Raw genomic sequence first — 17689 nt, 5'->3', positions numbered from 1 at the left:
CTTCTCTCCCTGTTCCACTCCCAAACAGAACGAGGGGAAAAATGACTGCCTATATGCCTCTGTACGAGCTCTAATCTCTCTTATCATATCTTTGTGGTCTTTTCCCGAAATGTAAGTTGGCGGCAGTAAAATTGTACTGCAGTCAGCCTTAAATGCTGGTTCTCTAAATTTACTCAATAGCGATTCACGAAAAGAACGCCTCCTTTCCTCCAGAGACTCCCACCCGAGTTCCTGAAGCATTTCCGTAACACTCGCGTGATGATCAAACCTCCCAGTAACAAATCCAGCAGTCCGCCTCTGAATTGCTTCTAAGTCCTCCCTCAATCCGACCTGATAGGGATCCCAAACACTCGAGCAGTACTCAAGAATAGGTCGTATTAGTGTTTTATAAGTGGTCTCCTTTACAGATGAACCGCATCTTCCCAAAATTCTACCAATGAACCCAAGACGACTATCCGCCTTCCCCACAACTGCCATTACATGCTTGTCCCACTTCACATCGCTCTGCAATGTTACGCCCAAATATTTAATCGACGTGACTGTGTCAAGCGCTACACTACTAATGCAGAATTCAAACATTACAGGATTCTTTTTCCTATTCATCTGCATTAATTTACATTTATCTATATTTCGAGTTAGCTCCCTGTGGTGTGCATACTGTAAGACCTTCAGTACACACACCATCAGGTTATTTGACTTGTCGCTCTAACGAAGTAGGCGAGTGTCAGCAATATGTCTCGTGGTCTTATCATGGCGTGTTTACCTTCTGTCGTCAGGTCAGACGATAGAAATGCCACTTGCGCGCTTAGAGTAGCAGATTGACAGTGACCAACTTTAAACAGAACTTTATCAATTTTCGCACACATTTATTAAAATAATAACAAGCATAAAAATTACTTAACATGGTTCTGGATGCTATTTACAATTGACAATCTGAAGTTCCTTTGGTATTGGTACGTTAATTTTATTCTCACATATATCTCTGACACTTGACAAAAGTGTCTATACATTCATCTTCATGGCTATGTACAGGAATATGGTAATCTTATTAGGTGCAGACTGAAACTTGACTACAGACTGGTACAGACTGGTACAGACTGGTTTAGACAAATGCAGACTGACTAATCGGAGGTCTGTACACTCGTTATAAAACCTCGCGCATTCCTGTATCACTGCACAAGTGTGATCAGCGAGGAGAAAAGGTTCTACGTTAGCAGCTATCTCATTGGCTGCATTACATATTAATACGCGGATCGGCGGAAGCAGAATTTGGTTCGTCTCTATGGCAGCGCCATCTCTTAGTGCAGAGATGGACGAGCACTGCGCCTGCAGTGTTGTGCTTAGCGGGGCGCGCTCTAGTGGGAAAGTTGTGTACTCGCTGACTACGCGGAACTATGTACACAACACTGACATTCTTTACACCAATCACAAATCCTGTGCAAGTCATCTTGTATCATCCTACAGTCACTCAACAACGACACCTTCCCGTACGCCACAGCATAATCAGCAAACACCTGCACATTGCTGCCCACCCTATCCAAAAGATCATTTGTGTAGATAGAAAACAACAGCAGACCTACCACACTTCCCTGGGGCACTCCAGATGATACCCTCCGATGAACAATCATCCATCGAGGATAACGTACTGGATACTATTACTTAAGAAGTCTTCTTCTCCCTGCAAGTTCTCTACGATGACCTGTGATGACTAACTGTAAAGTGATCAGACTACTAACTTGCACACAAAAGAAAACATCGATTCTTTGTAAAGCAAACACTAAATAGGTATCCAGAGGTGGATGACACCTGCTGTATACGAAGTTTAGGCCCGACTGCGGTTCAGGAATTACGATACGTTATCAACAGCCCTAGAAAATGATAGTCGACAGCCGAAAATGCATTCCAAGAAACAGTGACCGCATCAGCAGTGAAGTGAATGCGCCATAGTAGTGATGTCTGAGCATGCTGCTGTCATGGTCAGCATTACTGCTTTATTGATTGTGGAGCCAAAACAGAACGCATTTCTGTCCATATGTCCATATGATCTTTCATTCACCTTAGTCTTGAGGATAGTTTCCTGCAGTTTCATCGCATTTAGCAAAATCAACCTTTTTAGGCTATTAAGCGGCTGTGTTTAACACATACCAGTAATAGTCACTAAGTCTGAAACACAAACATTTTCCTATGAAGGTAACATGACAACATTATGGTATGTACAGGAAACATTAAAATGTGGATAAGCAGACCAGCAAACTGTTGGCAGAGTGAAGCTACTTTCCATACGTCCCAAACATTTTTTTAGTATGACCGTACTGCTTGTACAGTCGCTATACTCCAACCTGCTGCAGAATTTTCGCAAGTAACGATACTTCATCGATGAGAGAATGTGTGTTTGCCTCCATATCCTCTGTCTTCGAAAGTAAGTAGTATAAAAGGGATAAATCTACATTTCACATCAGAAATTCGATGTGTATCGTCAACAAAATCGCTGCTTTGGAATGGGTAAAGTGGATTTTTTTAAACTGGTGGATGCATGTCGGGACTGAATTGGTTATTACTGCTGTATATGTCCAAGGCGCAGCTGCTTGTTTAGCAATGCACTGCTGCTGGCTGCAGCGGTGTTCATGAGGAGTCGGTAACCAGAAGTAACGGATTATCTTAGCCTGTGATGGGTAGAAAAAATGCGCCGACCCGTCTGATCTTGTCCAGCGAGGGCAGGAGAAGTGTCCACAGCGAGGGCAGGCGAAGTGTCCAGTGTGCTGGGTGAGCACAATGGATGCGGACATGTGTTTTCATGAGAAAAAATTCAAAATGGTGGATGTTTGTGCTGGACGCAGTGGAGAAAGGTCATAGACTAGACATTCTAGAAGAATTAGAGATTTTCAAGCATCTAGCTCGAAAGGATAGCCTGATCCTTAATGAACAGCTACAGCTACGTAACAAAAGTTTCTTCAGCGATAGGAAGCCATTACTCGATATATGACTCAGGGTCTCTTTGTGCAGGTTGCCGAAATGTTCTTTTCCTTCTAAGGTAGTCCTATGTTTTCTAATTATCAAACGTTTCTTGGCTGTATTTCACGTCAATGTTGCTTTCTAAAAGTTGTTATTCACTCCTATCTACATTTTCATAATGATACTTTCATGTTTTACCTTACCGTTATAAGCTTTGATGTAGACAAAATGTTATGTTGTATGCAACTATCAAACAAACATTGCTTTCCATTATGTACCAAATACTGTTTATTTATAATCATTTCTGCCTATATTTCAATGTGAAGTCGCCTAATTGTATCTGCGGCTACTAGATGGCGCGCTTGTTGCAGTGCCATTTTCACCTGGCCGCATTTGATACCGCGAGCACCTCAGTCCGTTTACAACCTGCACCACGCACGTAACGAGCAGCCCTTAGTGGCTCGCCATCACAGTTCTTTATCTTAAATTTCTTTGTGACTAATGCCCCTTTTGGCATATTTATTATTTTATAAATGACATAAGCACTGCCAGTCTTTCACGATAATTCCGTACTTATAATTTGTACCATACGTTTTTAGTCATAATTCTGTGACCATGTTATAGACCATTCTTTGGTTCAAATTCTGAGGAAGACACTCCTAGCAGTGTCGAAACCCGCTTAATTCATTAAAAATTAGTGACCGAGGGCTGTTTTCTTTTAATTGTAACTATTCACGGTCTCTGAACGTGCAGGCATGCACAAAATTTTACACAGGTAAGTATACGTGAGTCCGTGCAACTGACTCACTAACGTTCGAACATGTGACACAAAGATTTACAATACTTTTCTCCAAAATACGATATTGCAATATCAGTGTTGTTCGGGAATACGATGCCATGTTCCTTTGGACATGCATACTTTTCGTAACGGTTCTACTCGCCGCAGTGTGTGTTCCCTCGGACGAGCATGCAAATCCAAAGGACCGTTTCATCGTATTTATGAGCACAGGCACTGCGGTATCGTTTTTATCTGCCTAAACCGGACAAGCGACTTTCAATTAAAATGTCTCCCCTATAGGGGAGTATACATAATGATTGGCGACATATGGAAATTTGCGTCTGGCTGTGAGTCGTACTCAGAGCATAAGTGTATTAATAGGTCGAACCGCTGTATCGCAAGTCGTTCAATCAAGGGTTCGTTCATCTGGAGGTAGTGAGGTCCACCAGGAATATGGTTGGATGAGGAAAGGACGTAGGACTGGTAAAAGAAAAGCCCTTAAAGCCATACTGATACCACAGCTAGTCAACGGTCCAAAGAGAAGAAAGTATTTGGATCGGATTGACATGTAGGTAATAGTGGTGGTGTACCTGGGGCTCAGCCACGGTGAGAGAAACCTCGCCCTCCTCCTGCCCCCGCCAGACTGAGTAAACACAAAGACAGCTTCTACTCCAGAGATCAAGAAAAGTGAAAATAGAAATCTGAAAGTGTAACGGACGTCATATCACCTGTCAATAATAAAACATGAGAGAGAATGTAGGAAGTGGGTGTCCCTAGGACTCTTCATGTGGAGGAAACAGGCCCAATCACAGCTGTCCAACCTCTTATCCATCAAAGTGTTTAAAGACAGGCAAAGCACCCACTATTAGATTTCTGCTCGTAAAACAAAAGACAGTATTCAGTAGAAAGAGAAGCAAACCACATGTAATACCTGTTGAAACAGAAGAAAGAGGAATGACAGAGGCAAATGGTAAGGGACAAAGAGTCGAGGATCTCCCATGCCCAGCATGTGGTAGGAGACGCCCCCCAGGCCCAGCAGCCCCACCCTCACACTGAAGGAAGATTTGAATCTTATATTTGAGAATAAAAACTGTTACAAAGAGAATGGAGAACTAAATCAATTGTCTGGTAGTTGTCCAACAACATGAGGCAAAGAAATCGAAAGATCAAGCTCACAATGGAGAGCGAGGAATACAGGAGTAAGTGGATCGTCAGAGCAAATAGGAGAAGTGTAATCGCCTCCGTAGCCAAATGGTTTGCCGCATCATTCCCTGGGATACCCAGACTTTAGACCCAGAGAAACGTGACCGAGGAGGCAGTATCGCTACGTTCACCGAGAAGGCCATGAATAAGAGACCAGATGGTGACAAAAGAACACAGGTCATTGGCCTGGAGACTGCTCAGTGCGTCACAACATGTGAAACACTGTCAAGGGAAGCCCAGGCTCTTAACAGCTGTTAGTTCTGTCATGAAAACACTGATTGTATAGAGCAACGACGTTCCTGACCATCAGTTTTAGGAGTGTACTATCCCATATTTTCCACGATTTAAGGGCTGTGAGTACAAAAGATGGTAGCACCCTGAAGCTCCCAAGGAACTGAAATTAACAGGCGCCAGAAGGTTACAGATGTTGGCTTCTTGAAATAGATCAGTCCTAATTTGTGGTATGGGCACTAACCAAGGAGGGAGCACAGGAAAACACGAGGAGTACATTCTAAGGAGGAGAGGCAGATGTCCTGACAGAGGCTGCAATGTATGTTCCAATTGGTAATGCCACCCAATGGGGACTGTCGTTGGGTTGCTACCCCTGATATGCAAAAAGAACAGGACATGTTTGATGATCAGGAATTGTCGAATGGCCTATCTGAACTGAGGAGGGAAGATACCCACTTCAACGAGGAGACTGTCTTCAGGACTAGTCCCGAAGGCACCACTAGCCAGTGTAGCTCCAGAATGTAGGGCTCGATATAACAGTTTCAAAGATGAAGGCGCTGCCAAGCCATAAACCTGGCAACCATAGTGTAAGTGGGATTAGACCAGTGCTTGGTAATGTGGAGAAGAGTAGCATGATCCACAACCCAAGGTGTGGCCAAGGAAGCAGAGAGTTAAGATTTTGCATGCAGCTAGACTTTAGATGACGAACGTGGGAGAATCAAGTCAGTCTTTTGTCGATGAGAAGTCCTCTGCAACAAAATCCAGGTACTGGGTACTTAAGTGTTCTGAATCAGTATGGACCATAGTACAACGACAGAAATGCATTACATTTTTGGAGAGTAGAAATGGGAACCATGGGAAACCATAAAAGCAGACTTCTGACAGATGGTGTCTTACAGTTTGCATGCCGACAGATCTACACTACACAGGATGAAGTACCAAATGCAACAATCGACACACAGATCAGGGCTAACCAGTGAACCATTGATGGCAACGAGGAAGATAATATCAATCAGCATCAAGCTCTGTAGGGTGCCCTTCTCTTGGACCGGTGGAGATCTGAGAGCAGCACCATCTGTAATCCAGAATAGCTGCTGGGATGGAAACTGAGGAATACAAATTTGTAGGGAGCCTCAAAGGCCCCAGTCACAGAGGGTAAGTAAAATGTTATGGTGCCTAGTGTAGGTCAAATAGTACTTCAATGAAGTGTTGGCATTTAGAATAAAGCCTGTCAGATAGGCATTTTCACATCTGTGTGGATAGTCGCTCCTGAAAACCACGCTGATAGGGGGACAAAATATCTAGAGCCACCAGAGTATGTGTGTACAGTTATACTTCAAGCAGTTTATAAAGCATGTTGGTGAGTGTAGTCACCCATTAACTGTGAAGGGATGTTGGATCTCTTCCCCAGTTGAAGGATGGGAATGACGAAAATCTCGCCATTGCAAAGGGGACTTGCACTTGAGCCAAATATTGCTGGAAACCATGAGGAGATGGAGTCATTGTGTAACATTCAGATGCTAGAGCATATGATTGTGAACAGAAACAGGTTTTGGGGCTGTATCATGAAACAAGTAAAGAGCCTGAAGCAGTTGCTGCCAGTAACAGCTGGATTTAGTAATTTTCCATGAAGAGAGCTGAAGAAGAAAATGATGTGTTCAAATTGTCACCTACATATTCAGAAAGCAGCCACATAAAAAGAAGATACCGACACAGTCGCAAAGTGGGCCAGAAGGTGTACAGCAGGAGCCAATGCATCTGTACCAAGACAATTCTGCAGGAAGAAATCCGGTACACTTCTGTATCTTCAGTGACACAGAAGACTACAGAACTTGGCCCAAAACTGGGATGAAGAGGATAACATTTACAGGTAACATACTGTGCAGTCCCAGCCTTCCTCCTATCACCATTGTCTTAGATTGCTACCCTTAGCATGAAATAACTTAAAAGTGGGAAAGTTTGTGAAGGACGTCGATTTAAAGGTTGCAGAGCTCTTCGGAGATTTTGAGCTGCTATGGCAATATCTTTGGACCACCATAGCACACCCAGCGCTGGAAGAAGCCTGTAGAAGGGAACAGCAGTTCCAGTGATGTGGGTTTGCACTACCTTGTCGATGCATTCTGAAAGAGAGGGGGGGGTGGGGGCGAAGGTAACAGCACAGGCATATAACTGCCAGTTGGCTGTGGTTAGGAAGTGGCAAAATCACCAGAAATTGGTCACTGTCACAAAGATCGTCATGTGGTGCTCAATGCAATGAAGCCTCCAGACTGGGTAAGAGACTGTAAGGCTGGTAGCTGAAGAGGTATCATGTATAGGAGTACCCCCACTGAGGAGAGAAAGGTCATGGCTGTTAAGAAGCTTTTCAATCCCAACAGCCCTACCAGACAAAGTCGTACTCCCCCATAGCAAGTGATGCGGATTGAAAGCCCCAAATAGCTGAAAGGGGGATTAAGGTGGTCAACTCACTGGCCTGCCTAGTGGTAGACAAATGGTATACTGTGAGGCTGCAAGGGTCGTCTGCACATGCACCACCATTGCTTACAGTGTGGTATGAAGGGAAATAGATTCACTGAAATCTGTCTGAATCAATGTACAGACCCCTCCAGATATCCTCCTGGGGGATAGCATGGTTCCAATCGAGTAGAGCATAACTAAGCATTATTATTATTTCTTTACTTTCTCAGACGTTAAGTCTGGTTAAAAATGGGAAGTGACGCGGACCTTGATCAAGCGTCACTTCCTTTTAACTGTACGGTATATGTTATATTGCATTTAGGAACTTTCGGGTAATTGAACATGTATCAATAATTACGGATTTCTGTAATTGTATATATAAGTTTGGATGTAGCTGTATTGTATTGATGTACTGGTGGATATTGTGTGGTATGACTCCTGTAGTTGATAGTATAATTGGTATAATGTCAACTTTATCCTGATGCCACATGTCCTTGACTTCCTCAGCCAGTTGGATGTATTTTTCAATTTTTTATCCGGTTTTCTTCTGTATATTTGTTGTATTGGGTATGGGTATTTCGATTTGTTGTGCTAATTTCTTCTTTTTATTGGTGAGTATGTCAGGTTTATTATGTGGCGTTGTTTTATGTTATAATGCTTCTGTTCCAGTATAATTTGTATTCATCATTCTCCAGTACATTTTGTGGTGTATACTTGTATGTAGGAACGTGTTGTTTTAAACGTTTATGTTGTAAGGCAAGCTATTGATATATTGTTTTTGCGACATTGTCATGTCTTCTGGGGTATTCTGTATTTGCTAGTATTGTACATCCGCGTGTGATGTGATCTACTGTTTCTATTTGTTGTTTACAAAGTCTGCATTTATCCGTTGTGGTATTGGGATCTTTAATAATATGCTTGCTGTAATACCTGGTGTTTATTGTTTGATCCTGTATTGCAATCATGAATCCTTCTGTCTCACTGTGTATATTGCCTTTCCTTAGCCATGTGTTGGATGCGTCTGGATTGATGTGTGGCTGTGTTAGATGATACGGGTGCTTGCCATGAAGTGTTTTCTTTTTCCAATTTACTTTCTTCGTATCTGTTGATGTTATGTGATCTAAAGGGTTGTAGAAGTGGTTATGAAATTGCAGTGGTGTAGCCGATGTACACTCCTGGAAATGGAAAAAAGAACACATTGACACCGGTGTGTCAGACCCACCACACTTGCTCCGGACACAGCGAGAGGGCTGTACAAGCAATGATCACACGCACGGCACAGCGGACACACCAGGAACCGCGGTGTTGGCCGTCGAATGGCGCTAGCTGCGCAGCATTTGTGCACCGCCGCCGTCAGTGTCAGCCAGTTTGCCGTGGCATACGGAGCTCCATCGCAGTCTTTAACACTGGTAGCATGCCGCGACAGCGTGGACGTGAACCGTATGTGCAGTTGACGGACTTTGAGCGAGGGCGTATAGTGGGCATGCGGGAGGCCGGGTGGACGTACCGCCGAATTGCTCAACACGTGGGGCGTGAGGTCTCCACAGTACATCGATGTTGTCGCCAGTGGTCGGCGGAAGGTGCACGTGCCCGTCGACCTGGGACCGGACCGCAGCGACGCATGGATGCACGCCAAGACCGTAGGATCCTACGCAGTGCCGTAGGGGACCGCACCGCCACTTCCCAGCAAATTAGGGACACTGTTGCTCCTGGGGTATCGGCGAGGACCATTCGCAACCGTCTCCATGAAGCTGGGCTACGGTCCCGCACACCGTTAGGCCGTCTTCCGCTCACGCCCCAACATCGTGCAGCCCGCCTCCAGTGGTGTCGCGACAGGCGTGAATGGAGGGACGAATGGAGACGTGTCGTCTTCAGCGCTGAGAGTCGCTTCTGCCTTGGTGCCATTGATGGTCGTATGCGTGTTTGGCGCCGTGCAGGTGAGCGCCACAATCAGGACTGCATACGACCGAGGCACACAGGGCCAACACCCGGCATCATGGTGTGGGGAGCGATCTCCTACACTGGCCGTACACCACTGGTGATCGTCGAGGGGACACTGAATAGTGCACGGTACATCCAAACCGTCATCGAACCCATCGTTCTACCATTCCTAGACCGGCAAGGGAACTTGCTGTTCCAACAGGACAATGCACATCCGCATGTATCCCGTGCCACCCAACGTGCTCTAGAAGGTGTAAGTCAACTACCCTGGCCAGCAAGATCTCCGGATCTGTCCCCCATTGAGCATGTTTGGGACTGGATGAAGCGTCGTCTCACGCGGTCTGCACGTCCAGCACGAACGCTGGTCCATCTGAGGCGCCAGGTGGAAATGGCATGGCAAGCCGTTCCACAGGACTACATCCAGCATCTCTACGATCGTCTCCATGGGAGAATAGCAGCCTGCATTGCCGCGAAAGGTGGATATACACTGTACTAGTGCCGACATTGTGCATGCTCTGTTGCCTGTGTCTATGTGCCTGTGGTTCTGTCAGTGTGATCATGTGATGTATCTGACCCCAGGAATGTGTCAATAAAGTTTCCCCTTCCTGGGACAATGAATTCACGGTGTTCTTATTTCAATTTCCAGGAGTGTATTTATATGAGTGATTGCCTTGTGTATTTTGCTAGTTTCTGCTCGTTCTATAAAGAATTTTCTAAGTTGTCTACCTGTCCATAATGTAGTTTTCTGATGTCAATAAATCCCGTTCCTCCTTCCTTTTTGCTTAATATGAATCTTTATGTTGCTGAATATATGTGATTTATTCTATATTCGTGGCATTGTGATCGTGTAAGTGTATTGAGTGCTTCTAGGTCTGTGTCACTCCATTTCACTACTCCAAATGAGTAGGTCAATATAGGTATGGCATAAGTATTTATAGCTTTTGTCTTGTTTCTTGCTTTCAATTCTGTTTTTAGTGTTTTTTGTTAGTCTTTGTCTATATTTTCTTTTAGTTCTTCTTTAATATTTGTATTATCTATTCCTGTTTTTTGTCTGTATCCTAGGTATTTATAGGCATCTTTTTTTCCATCGCTTCTATGCAGTCGCTGTGGTTATCCAATATGTAATCTTCCTATTTAGTGTGCTTTCCCTTGACTATGCTATTTTTCTTACATTTATCTGTTCCAAAAGCCATATTTATATCATTGCTGAATACTTCTATTATCTTTAGTAATAGCTTGAGTTGTTGATTTGTTGCTGCAAGTAGTTTTAGATCATCCATGTATAGCAAATGTGTGATTTTGTGTGCGTATGTTCCAGTAATATTGTGTCCATAATTTGTATTATTTAGCATGTTGGATAGTGGATTCAGAGCAAGGCAGAACCAGAAAGGACTTAGTGAGTCTCCTTGGTATATTCCACGGTTAATCTGTATTGGCTGTGATGTGGTATTTGAATTTGTTTGGATATTAAGTGTGGTTTTCCAAGTTTTTCATTACTATGTTTAGAAACTATATCAATTTAAGATCTACTTTGTATATTTCCAATATTTGTAGTAACCAATGAGTGGGGTACACTATCAAAAGCTTTTTGGTAATCAATGTATGCGTAGTGTAGCGACCTTTGTTTAGTTTTAGCTTGATATGTCACCTCTGCATATATTATCAGTTGCTCTTTACATCCTCGTGCTCCTTTGCAACAGCCTTTTTGTTCTTCATTTATAATTTTGTTCTGTGTTGTGTGTGTCATTAATTTGTGTGTAATAACTGAAGTTAATATTTTGTATATTGTTGGTAGGCATGTTATGGGGCGATATTTAGCTGGGTTTGCTGTGTCTGCTTGATCTTTAGGTTTCAGATATGTTATTCCATGTGTAAGTGTATCAGGGACTGTGTATGGGTCTGCAGTGTAACTTAAATAATTTAGTTAGATGTGAATGTGTTGAGGTGAACTACTTTAGCCAGAAATTTGCTATTTTATCTTTTCCAGTGGCTTTCCAATTGTGTGTAGGATTAATTGCTCGCGTGACTTCATGTCGCAAAATTATTACTTCATGCATTTGTGGTATCATCTTGTATGTATCTGTTTCTGCTTCTGCTTGTATCCACCGTGCATGCCTGTTATGTTGTACCGGGTTTGACCATATGTTGGTCCATAAGTGTTCCATGTCTGTTATGCTTGGTGGATTGTCTATTTTAATGTGTGTGTGTTATATATTGGCTGGTAAAATTTCTTTTGTTTGTGTTGAATGTTTGGTTTTGTTTCCTTCTATTTTCACTTTTTTTGTATCTTCTAAGTCGTTTGGCCAATGCTTGTAGTTTCTGCTTCTTTTCATCTAATTGCTCCATCGCTTCTTGTGAGATTTTACCTAACCTTTTTCGTTTTTTTTCTGACCTTTCATTTCTTATAAATTGTGTTAGCTGTCCGATGTCTTTTCTCAGTTTTTCTATTTTGATCTGTAGCCTGTGTTGCCATGCTGGTTTTGTGGGCTGCTTCTGTGTGTTGGTTGGTTGGTTCTGATCTCTCTGCCTAGTGTGTACATATAGTGTAGTGAGTGCTCCTATATAAACCAGTAGTTGTAACTCTTCCATAGTTGTGTTTTCATTTATTTTGTTGTGTATGATTGTGTTGATAGTTTTTATTGTTGTTTCGACTTGTGGATTATTTGGCTGTCTGTGCAAGAATGGTCTAATTCTGTATTTGTGTCTCTGTATTCTACGAGGGCGGTTCAGAAAGTAACCTCCGATTGGTCACAGTGCGGGATGTGGGGGGAGCAGCGACGCCATCTGTGCGTTCACGCACTCAACAGGTCAGTCGGCATCAAGCCGTGGTCGATTGAACGTCGTACCTGTGCTAGTTTAGTTTTTGTGGCAGTTTGAAATGTGTGCTGCAATAGAAAACCCCGCCAAATGTGACGTGCGTGCTGTCATAAGGTTTTTTACAGCCAAAGGATATTCTGCAGCAGCTATTCATCGTGAGCTTTGTGCCGTGTACGGACCAAGAGTTATGAGTGAAGGAGTTGTCCGTGAATGGGTACGTTTATTTAAAAGTGGACGAGAAAACGTTCATGATGAAGAGGAGTGGTAGACCATCATTGGTGACTGACGAACTCGTTCAGACAGTTGATGCAAAAGTTCGTGAAAATCGACGTTTCTCAATGTCGGAGTTGTCTACTGGTTTTCCACAGATTTCTAAGACTCTTGTACGAGATAGTGACAGCAAGATTGGGTTACCGTAAGTTCTGTGCACGATGGGTGCCCAAAATTCTTACCGACCACCACAAAACTCAAAGATTGGCCTCTGCATTAGACTTTCTGTCACGTTATGAGGACGAAGGAGAACCATTGTTAAACAGAATCGTGACCGGTGACGAAACCTGGATTAAGTACGTGAACCCTGAGCCAAAAGAACAATCAAAGATGTGGGCACATTCAAATTCGCCTACCAAACCAAGAAAAGCCTCGCAAGATTTTTCTGCCAGAAAACTGATGGCAACGGTGTTTTGGGATGCCAAAGGGGTGTTGTTGGTTGAATTCATGGAACGTGGTACGACCATTAATTAAGACGTGTACTGTGAAACAATAAAAAAGTTACGACGGGCTATACAGAACAAACGCCGTGGTATCCTGAATTCCGGTATAGTTTTTTTTGCACGATAACGCCCGTCCTCACTCTGCTCGCAGAACAACGGCCCTTCTTGAGTCCTTCAAGTGGGACGTTATCAACCATCCACCTTACAGCCCAGACCTGGCGCCAAGTGATTATCACCTCTTCATGCATTTGAAGAAATGGCTCGGGTCACAGCGGTTTGATGACGACGAAGAGCTCAAAGATGCGGTCACAGGCTGGCTCCAGGCACAAGTGGGTGATTTTTATGCAGAAGGAATTTCAAAGCTTGTGAAGAGAGAAGATAAGTGCCTCAATCGCTATGGAGACTATGTAGAAAAATAGTGCAAAGATGTAGTTGTAAGATGTATATATTAAAATATTTTTATTTAACTTGGTATATTTTTTAAAATCAACCGGAGGTTACTTTCTGAACGGCCCTCGTATATATGTCAGCTGAAATTTTTCTTCTATATCTAACATGTGTGTTACTTCGAGTTCTATTTTTGCTTGTGTTCTGGTGGCTGTCTTAAGATTTCATTTTCCTCTGATTGTTTAATTTATGCGTGTTGTTCTTTGTTTGTTTGCTCTGGGATGTTTGAGTCCATTACTGTATTTTCTTCTTCTTCTGATTGCACATTATTTTGTTCCAGTATTTGTTGTACTTGTTGTTTGATGCTTTCTACTTCTGACTGGGGTATCCTGTTATTTTTTATTATTACACGGATCTGATCAGCTAGTTGTCGTTCTGTTAAAAATTTCAATTCCGGATGTCTGATAATAAATGTTGTGTATTCTTGTGATCTGTATCCAGTTGTGTTGGTTCCTAGGTTTGTTGCTTGGTAATAACAGAACATGAGGTGTTGATTAACTTCATCTGACCATCTCATCCTCGGTCTTTGTTTTCCTTCTAGGGTGGTTGCAGGAAGCATATCCTGCAAAACACCTCTTTTTGGATTTAAATCATTTTCCAGTTGGCTAGCAGTTTCGTTACCATTGTGGGCGGGCATAGGGTTCAAACGTCGTCCCCCGACCATGACGGCGCTTGTCCGAGGCTTCTTTAGTTCTGTCCTGAACCAACTAATCACACTAAAAGGGGGGGGGGGGTTAGCCCTATTAGTGGTTTGTTGTTTTCGTCGCCTTTTACGACTGGCAGAACATATCGGAGGCCTATTCTTTTCCCGGGCCTCCACAGGAATTACAATAATAATAATTATTATTATTATTGTCAGAAACGTGCATTTACATACATTTTACACAGTTATTATTAAATTACTTTTGACCAAAACTCTGTCACTTCCAGTGCATTTTTGTTGCTTGTTAAAGATAATCTTCTGTATAGGAGACTAGGCACAATCGACACCGTAGCATGTGCCAAATTGTCTATCCTTCTCCACAGTCACACCGAATGTCATTTGGATCAGTGTATCCTCATCTTGCCAAGTTAACTTTTGAGCTTCCAACGTCGGATCTCAGTCCATTCAGGGACTTCCAAGTTGTCCATTGCCCATCATGGCCTGCAGGTGAAGCTTCAACAACTCTCTTCCAACCAGGTGGAAGTTAGGTCAGAGCCCTCCATAGTTGTAAACTAGCTTTTTCAGCAGTGGTTCTAAGTTCCTTTGATGTCCTAAGAAAACTCTTCCTTGACTTCAGTCATTGCAGATACTGTTCATGCCCATTGTTTCCTTGTTCACAGCTATTTCTCTTCAAACAGGTGGTGGTGCTATTCCTACTAGGTGGTAAAGCTATTTGACTGGAGTTAATTTCAAGCAGGTTTCATTGACAGCTACATCCGATGTCTGGCAATAGTTGAATTATTCCGAACAGGACAGGCATACTCTGCTGCAGAATAGCATAGTGGCACTGCAGATGTTCGGATTGTTTCAGGTTGACTACCATACTGTGAACTGGCCAGTTTCTGTAGCAGATTCTTCCTCCGAGAAGATTGTGATGATCTGTGATCAGGATGATAAAAAACAATCGGGCGTACCCTGGGCAGTGCCAGAATATGATTTAAAATAATCTGACGGCTGACCCTTTCACACCTAAAACACATACACCTGATCGCCATAGTTTACGATTATATTTATTAATGTAAAAGGTGTAACACCAGCCAAAGAAGAACTGCTATGAGAACTATGTAGTCAGCACCAGTGCCATATATTCTGCATACAAGAGAGATACAAAATAAGCAGCATTTGTTTCTTTTACAGCAATTCATACTGTAGAACAGGATGAAATAAGGTGATGTAGTTTTTGGAGGTCAGGGTAATAGCTACTGCAGTTCCTTTGACTGATGACGTTAGGTTAGGCCTTGAAGGGGGGGGGCAAGGAGTTCTGGTCTAATGCCAGGATCACTGCCTGTCACTGTCAAGAATGGAACTACATCAATGAACAGTGGTTCAGATTCCATCTATGTGGGGGTGGGGTGGGGAACGTAATGCCTCGAGGGTCAGCGCAGTAGCCTAGCCCTACCCCCCCCCCCCCCCTCCTCATCCAGTAGTTCCAATGCTTGTGAATGACTATCATGGTGGATGTGTTGATGAATAAGTAGAAACTGCAATTTATAGGCTGTGGTTCCTTCAATCATTAGCTGGTGTCGAGTCTCTGCTCTTTGGGTTTCTAGGATCAGGGGTCCTGAGAGGGGCCTCTGATACCAGTAGAAGCCAGAGGGGGCAGCTGCTTATTTAGCCAGATGTGATGATTCCTGAAGACAGTGCCACACTAGCCCCTAGAGAGAAGGGCAGTGGCAAATCTGATTTAGAGAAAGGAGGTGGGGGAGGAATGATGGATGTGAGTTTCTCGTAGTTGGTCATAGGAACAGGATGTGAGATTCGTATTTTTTCGCGTGACATTGCGACAGGTAGTAGATAGGTTTATGTTCTTGTATCTTTTCTTTCTTAAGATGTTGACTGCCACATACGTATGGTGATGGGTGTTTCACTGCCAGGTCGAGCATGGCAGGAGGCAGCTGTGGCTGTTGGCAAGTACACAGCATTAGGCATGATAGTATTTCAAGGGCCGGTAGCAGCTTGGTGGCTGTCAATATTTTATAGACTGGGCACAACAGTAAATGTGATGGTATTCAACAGAACAGTCACACCAAGGTGTTGTTTAACGTACCTCTGCAATGCCTGTGTGATGTGGATATCGTCGCCATTTCCAGCTCATTGTTCCTGTGTACAGCTCATCGAGAGCAACAGAGATTGACTTGGCTTGTCAATTCAATAAGCAGCAGATTATGGCTGGTCCAAATGTCTTTCATGGACTACAGATGCAGTTTACATGTGATGTTGAAGCTGTTTTTGGAGGCAGTACATGGCTGACCTTGGCTGTAGTATGGCGCAATCTTTTTGATTATGGTGGCCTTGAAGCTTTCCCTGATGCAAACATCTTGGCTTGGAAGGCAAGAGTACAGGTCTACTAGCTGAAGTTCCATATGGTACTTTGGTGCCAGACAAGCCGTTTACTTTGTCTGGAGTTGTTGTCAGCAGTTTCCACACTTTGGGTCCACCATGCAGCAGATTGACATTTGTCAAGCCCAGCAAAAAGCCCAGCAAAAAGCCCAGCAAAAAGCCCAGCAAAAAGCCCAGCAAAAAGCCCAGCAAAAAGCCCAGCAAAAAGCCCAGCAAAAAGCCCAGCAAAAAGCCCAGCAAAAAGCCCAGCAAAAAGCCCAGCAAAAAGCCCAGCAAAAAGCCCAGCAAAAAGCCCAGCAAAAAGCCCAGCAAAAAGCCCAGCAAAAAGCCCAGCAAAAAGCCCAGCAAAAAGCCCAGCAAAAAGCCCAGCAAAAAGCCCAGCAAAAAGCCCAGCAAAAAGCCCAGCAAAAAGCCCAGCAAAAAGCCCAGCAAAAAGCCCAGCAAAAAGCCCAGCAAAAAGCCCAGCAAAAAGCCCAGCAAAAAGCCCAGCAAAAAGCCCAGCAAAAAGCCCAGCAAAAAGCCCAGCAAAAAGCCCAGCAAAAAGCCCAGCAAAAAGCCCAGCAAAAAGCCCAGCAAAAAGCCCAGCAAAAAGCCCAGCAAAAAGCCCAGCAAAAAGCCCAGCAAAAAGCCCAGCAAAAAGCCCAGCAAAAAACTTCATGGGAAATGGAATGTAAGATTTCATGTCCAATGTATACAGGATAAATTTATCTTCTTCTGCAAGGACCTTTCCTAAAAAACAAAATGCTAGGGTGAAGGGCACCTGTATGATTTTATTATCCTTGGGACTCCTTTGGACCTGTCGGACAAAATGAATGGCTCGCCTTTCAAGATCAGCCCGTAGCTGAACGTCTGCTTGGAGCACGAGGACCTCTGTGGAAGTTGATTCCTTGCACTAAATTTAGTCTCCTGTGGGACAACAATGACTGGTATGTCACCCAGACATGTGTGAAGTACCAGTGACTCTACTACTCCAGATGTATCTTCTTTACATGTATGGCTTTGTTGCAGTAAATATATTCCGTTTATTTACGATGCATACGAAGTACTGGATAGATTGTTTCAGTTGTAGACATTTGTCTAATTTCTCTTCTAGTGGGGCAGCCAACTTAA

The 17689-nt window shown here is 43.5% G+C and overlaps 1 protein-coding gene across 1 annotated transcript; it reads left to right on the top strand.

Moving 5' to 3' along the window:
• Positions 1 to 3707: 3707 nt before the first annotated feature.
• On the top strand, positions 3708 to 17689 carry LOC124613610 (transcriptional regulatory protein AlgP-like). Its single transcript, XM_047142325.1, has 3 exons — positions 3708 to 3727; positions 16658 to 17223; positions 17673 to 17689. Exons 1-3 carry the CDS (start codon positions 3708 to 3710, stop codon positions 17687 to 17689), a joined length of 603 nt encoding a protein of 200 aa, XP_046998281.1.

The sequence above is a fragment of the Schistocerca americana genome, chromosome 4 (genome assembly GCF_021461395.2).
Source record: "Schistocerca americana isolate TAMUIC-IGC-003095 chromosome 4, iqSchAmer2.1, whole genome shotgun sequence".
Classification (NCBI taxonomy): domain Eukaryota; kingdom Metazoa; phylum Arthropoda; class Insecta; order Orthoptera; family Acrididae; genus Schistocerca; species Schistocerca americana.
Note: the sequence above shows the minus strand (reverse complement) of the source record. Positions and strands in the feature narration are given on the sequence as shown.